This window comes from Hyperoodon ampullatus (genome assembly GCF_949752795.1).
Source record: "Hyperoodon ampullatus genome assembly, chromosome: 2".
NCBI lineage: Eukaryota > Metazoa > Chordata > Mammalia > Artiodactyla > Ziphiidae > Hyperoodon > Hyperoodon ampullatus.
In genome coordinates, this window is record NC_136915.1 from 35,680,954 (window position 1) to 35,688,058 (window position 7,105).

At 43.0% G+C, this 7,105-nt stretch overlaps 1 protein-coding gene across 1 annotated transcript in view; it reads left to right on the forward strand.

Annotated features, from left to right (window-relative positions):
* RIMKLA (ribosomal modification protein rimK like family member A) overlaps positions 1 to 6,403 on the forward strand; it is a gene marked incomplete at its 5' end in the record, with an annotated part of 28,842 nt that extends 22,439 nt beyond the window's left edge. The window contains 2 exons of the mRNA XM_079721926.1: positions 2,472 to 2,675; positions 5,871 to 6,403. Coding sequence (XP_079578052.1) covers positions 2,472 to 2,675; positions 5,871 to 6,361 — 695 coding nt within the window. The 3' untranslated portion in view covers positions 6,362 to 6,403. The remainder of the gene's footprint in view (positions 1 to 2,471; positions 2,676 to 5,870) is intronic.
* Between the last annotated feature and the right edge of the window lie 702 nt (positions 6,404 to 7,105).

Below are 7,105 nucleotides of genomic sequence, written 5' to 3' on the forward strand. Positions count from 1 at the left end.
ACTTTTTTACAGCTCTTTATATATTGTGGCTACTACTGTCTTATCAGATACGTAATTTAAGAATGATTTTTTCCCGCTCTGTAGCTCGTCTTTTCACTTTTTTGATAGTATCCTTTGATACACAAAAGGTTTTGATTTTAATGAAGTTCAATTTATCTATTTTTTCCTTTGGTTACTTGTATTTTTTATGTCATTTTGTGCTTGCCTAATCCAAGTTCACACAGATTTACACCTATCTGTCCTCCTAAGAGTTTTACAGTTTTAGCCCTTACATTTGGGTCTTTGAGCCATTTTGAATTAATTTTTGTATATGGTGTGATGAAGGTCCAACTTCATTCTTTTGCCTGTGGATATCCAGTTTTCCCAGTATTATTTGTTGAAGAGACTGTTGGTTCCCCATTGAATGCTCTTGGAACTCTTGCCAAAAATAAAAAATTGACCATCTGTATGAGAGTTTATTCTGGGCTCTCAATTCTATTCCATTGATCTATATGTCTATCCTTAAGCCAGGCCACACTATCTTGTTACTGTAACTTGGTAGAAAGTTTTGAAATTGGGAAATACAAGTCCTCCAACTTTGTCCTTCTTTTTCAAGATTGCATTGGCTATTTGGGGTCCCTTGCATTTACATATGAATATTAGGATCATCATATTGATTTCTGCAAAACAGGAAGTTAGAATTTTGGTGGGGATTGCACTGAGTTTGTAGATCAATTTGAGGAGTATTGCCATCTTAACAATATTAATCTTCCAATTTCTGAACATGGAATGTCTTTCCATTTATTTCAGTCTTTAATTTCTTTCAAATATCTTGTAGTTTTCAGTGTATAAGTCTTGAGCTTCTTTGGTTAAATGTATTCCTAAGTTTTTTAAATTCCTTTTGATACTATCATAAATGGAATTGTGATCTTAATTTTATTTTCAGATTGGTCGTTGCTAGTGTAGCGCACACATCTTAGGGAAAATGGATAGGGAGTAAACAAAGTCACAGCAGTTGTTAGGCTCTAGTATATGGAAATAAATCTAAAGAAGGCAGTGGACTCATGAAGGCTATGCCTTTGAGAAAGTTGCTAATCTTGTGGACCTTTATTTTCCTCTTCTGTAAAACAAAAATAACTATCCTTGTCCTAATGGCTTCATAGAGCTAGTCTGAAGTGAAGTGTAAAAGAAATAATTAAGAAAACAATAAAGTGTTTGGCACACAGTAGATGATTAACTAATCTTAGTGCCCCTCCCCCTGCCCAGTTTTTTTCCTCCTTGCTTTAAAACTGTAGCTCCTTTATTAACTGCAGGCTAAGCCCCATATTAGAACCTCTGTGCCGGGAACTAAGGAACAAAGTCCATATTTTTAGCCCCCATCTCTGCTGAAAATCCTACCTAATGTCCAGAGAATCCCCAGTGCCTATCATTGAATCCCAGCCATCTGCTGCCAGATGCCAGATCTCCTGGTGCCAGATGTCCAATGATTGAGACATGTTTTGGAGGTTATTTTTTGGTCTTATATGCCACTAGGGGCTGATACCCATCCCTCTTTTTATTAAGACTTCAGAAATGTCCCACTCTTTTTAAGGTGGTGACACATATCTTAGGAAAACCATCTCTTTTCTCCATGTTTGCTAACAAGGAGGATCTGGGTATGGTATGCTTATGTCAGGTTTACAGAGCAAACCTGTCAGGGCCCCCTGCTCATATCTGTTAGCTAATATGCAATTGGAAAAGCAGATGCCAAGTAATTGCAAAAGCATAAGTGATTCAAGCAGAAAATACAGAATTTGGAGTCAAGAAGGAATGCTTTTCCCAGAGATCAATAGAAGTATGGATCATTCCGTTCAGAATTAAATGGGTATAGCCAAATAATAAGTTTTTTATATTTAAAAGGAGGAAGCACGTCTGGCAGTGGCTCCCTCTTTGAACTCCCATAGTATTTTGCACAGAGCTCTCCTGATGCTATATCAGGCTGTGTCATTATCTTTTGTGGGTCTCTCTCCATCATGACTGGGAATTCCTCTAAAGTATGTTCAATTAGTTATATTCTGTAAGCATTGATTGACACTTGCTTTGTGCATCGAGCCTAGTGTGAGGTGTGATGATTTAGAAAAAAAAGTGAGTGAGACATGGGCTCTACCAAATCAGCATCTTGGGGTGATAGGAGGTGCTGACTGTTTCTGGAACCGAATTGACTAGATCCCTAGGAATTTATTTTGGCCTCTTCCGGGTGTTTCTGGAATACATTTTGATTTCATTTTGAAAAAAGAGTTGTGAAAGGAGAGGGACCTGAGTAAAACCCAGAAAAAAATGAGGTTCGACAGCCATTTGATAAGACGCAAGAGTCGAGTCAGAGAAATTGAAGGGGCCACAGTGAGGCGAGTTGGGAAAGAATAGATAACTCTGGACCTGGAGGTGGGATGGCAAGGACGGAGCTCAGAGGCTTCTCTAACTACTTCTCTTGCTCTTTGTCTTTCTTCTTAAAGGAAAAGCTGTTTTTCTCGCAAGAGATAAACACCACCTCTCAGACATCTGCCATGTGATCCGCCACGATGTGCCCTACCTGTTCCAGAAGTACGTGAAGGAGTCCCACGGAAAGGATATCCGGGTGGTGGTAGTAGGTGGCCAGGTGATAGGCTCTATGCTTCGCTGCTCCACAGACGGACGGATGCAGAGCAACTGCTCTCTCGGTGAGGCACGAAAGCTCAGTCGGACTGTTGGTGAGGGGAGGCCACCAGGGTTTTTCATTAGGATGTTTACACCCAGCCAGTGAATGTGTCTCGATCCCTCCTATCTGGTCAGACCGTCTGCAAGGTGCCAGGATCACAGAGAGAAATCAGAAACAAGCCCTTTCCCTTAGCAGCAAGCAGTCCAGGAGGGGGACAGGTGGGTGTAAGTGCCATGACGGAGGTCAGTCCAGGGATGTCAGGACACTGAGATTTGAAGCCTGTCCTGTAGGTGTTAGGACGTGGCAGTCAGCTTTAAACAAGGGAGTGACATGAGGATTGGTGTTTGAGAAAAACTGACATCTGGGAAGAGGATGGATTGAAGGCATGAGAGGGAGGCAGGGAGTTGAGTTTGGAAGCTGTGGCAATAGCTCAGGCAAGAAGTAAGGAGAGTCTAAACTAAGGCAATAGGGAACTCCCTGACAATCCAGTGGTTAAGACTCTGCGCTTTCACTGCTGAGGACTCAGGTTCGATTCCTGGTCCAGGAACTCCAGCAAGCCATGTGGTGCAGCCAAAAATAATAATTAAAAAAAAAAAAAAAGAAACTGAGAAGTAAGGCTATGGCTGGAGACATAGCATATTCTGCTTTTCCATTGTAATTGAAGATTGTGTTTCTTTTTTCTTTTGAAAATTGTGTTTTTCTCATATGTTTGACGTTATTAGAAAGCTGCAGTTTATGTCTGGGTCAAATGCATAACCTCATCCCATTAACCTGTTGATAAAGCTTGTTTTCAGTTTTGGTGCATGGAGATGGTCCCGGGGGCATGGGAATGTTCATCTTCATCACTGAAATCTATTGTCAGCCTCATGAGTGGAATTTGTATGTTGGTAATGTGGAAAAGTACCCAGTTGTTATTTCCTGAATTGCCAGATGAGTATACCAAGTCTGGTGACTAATGAAGAGGCTGAAACACCAATCTGGTCCTTCTTCCTGAGTGTGATTGAGCAGCCTCCCCAAGTGGACTCCAGGGTAGAGGCTGACAGTGTAGCGATTAATGAGAATCCTTGCCCTAGGGCAGCTTATGGTCCAGTAAAGGAGAAGACGCATAAACAGATCGTTGTAAGGTACTGTGACTAAAGTGCTGTGATAGAAGCAAATGCTAGGCTCAGGTTGACACAGTGCTAAGTACCTAATATATTATCTCATTTAATTTTCATGACAATCCCATGTCTTGCCACAGTATCGAACCTTATGTATTATCAGTTTGTCTTTTTCAGTCAGCTCACAAAATCCATTTTTTGGGGACTTTCCTGGTGGTCCAGTGGTTAGGACTCTGCACTTCCACTGCTGGGGCCCTAGGTTCAATCCCTGGTCAGGGAACTAAGATCCCACAAGCCATACGGCCAAAAGAAAAAACAAACAAAAAAAATCCATTCTTTAACTAGAAACTACACTGTTTTGTAATTTATCCATATTCCTTTTTCTGATGAGCTGTTTTAAAGCTGTTCAATAGCCTTTTCCTCACACCATGTAATAGATGGTGGAGGGGCAGAGTTAAGGTAAAGCCATTAGTTCCTGAGAATACAAGTGTTAAGTCTTTGCAAAGAGACGAAAGGAAGACAATTAAATCTGAGGTCTTAGTTTTTTCTTTTTTTTTTTTTTTTTTTTTTTGCGGTACGCGGGCCTCTCACTGTTGTGGCCTCTCCCGTTGCGGAGCACAGGTTCCGGATGCGCAGGCTCAGCGGCCATGGCTCACTGGCCCAGCCGCTTCGTGGCATGTGAGACCTTCCCAGACCGGGGCACGAACCCGTGTCCCCTGCATCGGCAGGCGGACTCTCAACCACTGTGCCACCAGGGAAGCCCAGGTCTTAGCTTTTTAACAAGTAAGGGCAATCAGACTCTCTCTGACCTCGGTATGAGATTTTTGTCTCACAGGCCTCTCTCTTCTTAGAAAATAATGATTTTGTTTCTTATAATTTCTAAAAGGAATTCATTCTCAATGTAGAAAATACAGCAAAGTCAAATGAAAAATGATATTTATCATTAATCCCGCCATCTAGAGACAACCAACGTTAACATTTTGGTGTCATTTCTGATGATTTTTTTTGCATAATTATGGTCATACTGTACAGCCTTTAATCCTTTTAAGTATTTTCCCATGTGATCACAAACTCTGTCATTTTTAGTAATGGTTGTAAACTACGCTGCTTTCCTCTACTGTGAGCTATTTAGATTATAATTTTCATTTACTCATCAACAAATATTGAGTGCCTACTATATACCAGTATTTTGACTTTCCAGTATTTTAAATGACTGTCATCAGCATCTTTGTGCATAAAGCTTTTTTTTCCCAATATATAAGATTATTTCCTTCATGGTGGGATGACTGGGTCAGAGGATATAAACATTTTAAAAACTCTAGGAAAGAAACAATCACATTACTTTCTCAAAGGGTGTCCTGATTTCCATCCAGACCTTTTGTTGGTAATAAAAATGCCCATCTTGCTGCCCTTCCCCGGCATCCCTCACCTCTCTTCCTTCAAAGGTCATTTGACTCGTTAGTCCAGTCGGTGCCTGGTGTTGTTGCCAAAATTCGGCCTCTGTACCCTGGGGCCAGATTAAATCTCAGAGACAGAGTTTTGGTGAAGTATCATAGAAAGGAATAGCTTTATTGCTTTGCCAGGCAAAGGGGGCCACAGTGGGCTAATGCCCACAGGACTGTGTGTCCTGCCCTGGAGGGGGGAGTGAGGAGTCTTATAGTGTTCAAGGAGCAGGGCGTGGTCAGCTCGTGGTCATTCTTCTGATTGGCTGGTGGTGAGGTAATGGGCTCTCAGCATCATCAACCTTCTGGTTCCAACCGGTCTGGGGTCTCCGTGCTTGTGGGCAGCATACAGTTAACTTCTTCCACCTGCTGGGGGTTTCAGTATCTGCAAAACAGCTCACAGGATGTGGCTCAGAATATTATCTGCAGTCCTTGAGGAAGAACTAAAGGTCCTTGACTTTGTTTAATGGCTAAAGTATTATTATCTTATCTTGCTTGACTGTTTTCCTTTCTTTCTGCATTTTCTCACTTCTCTGATTAAATTTATTCTTTGACTAAAGTTTTTCTACGACAAAGGGCAGGCAGAGGATATGGGTAGGGGTCTCTTCTGGGAAGGCCTTATACGGTCCTGCTCGGTTACAGTGTCACCATTACATCACTGCACTTTCCCCACAGGTGGCGTGGGCGTCATGTGCCCACTGACAGAACAAGGCAAGCAGCTGGCTATCCAGGTGTCCAACATCCTGGGCATGGACTTCTGTGGCATCGATCTCCTCATCATGGACGATGGTTCCTTTATGGTGTGCGAAGCAAACGCCAACGTGGGTTTCCTAGCCTTCGACCAGGCCTGCAACCTAGATGTGGGCGGGATCATTGCGGACTACACTATGTCCTTGCTGCCCAACAGGCAGACCGGGAAGATGGCTGTCCTCCCAGGACTGTCTAGTCCCAGGGAGAAGAAAGAGCCAGACAGCTGTGCTTCAGCTCAGGGAGTCACAGAGAGCGTCTACGCCATCAACAGCGGGTCTACCTCTAGCGAGAGCGAGCCTGAACTGGGAGAGATCCAGGGGTCCTCAGCAAGCACAGCGGGGGCCCCGGCACCCATGCTGCCTGACCCTGGCTACAACATTAACACCAGGATTGCTTCGGAATTAAAACTTAAGTGAATTCCTGCTTTTTGGCAGCGTTGAAACCAAATCCTACTGCTTCCCTAGTAGTTTTGAGCGAATAAAATCTGGACTAGTGTGATTTCATTTGCACAGAAACTGGAAATCCCATCTGGACACTCGGCATTCTTTCTAACGATGATTTAAGCAAATGGCCTAGCTTTGTGGTTTTTATAAACACTAATATAAAAACCCTTACCGAGAACAACATCCCGACTGATGGATTTGAGACCGATGTCTGCTGCAAGCAGTTGGATGTTACGGCTGACTCTGTGCTGTGCTTCTGGCTTTTAGCAGTGGAGCCCATTAACTCAGAATGGCTCCTGGAAATACTGTACAAAAGAGCAACCACCAGACAGAGGCACGTGCAGAAGAGGTGGAATGTGACTGCAGTTGTGTGCTCTTCATTAAGTGTGTGTGTGTGTGTGTGTGTGTGTGTGTGTGTGAGTGAGTGAGAGAGAGAGAGAGAGAGAGAGATACTCGGAGTATCCACAGTCCCAGTGCTAGTAGAGAATCAGTCTCTGCTCCCCATCCATCACCATCTTGACCATATTTCTCTGACACTCAGGATATGGTGTTTTAAAGGGAGCTTCCTCCTTAGCATCTTCAGTGAAGCACTTTGTAGAAAGTGAAATTGAGCGTCCTTTGACTTCACTCGTTGGCAAACATCCTGCTCTGTAACTGGGGCTTTCTACAGATTGCTTTGCCACTCCAAATATATAGATCCTGCTTCAACTAACACCA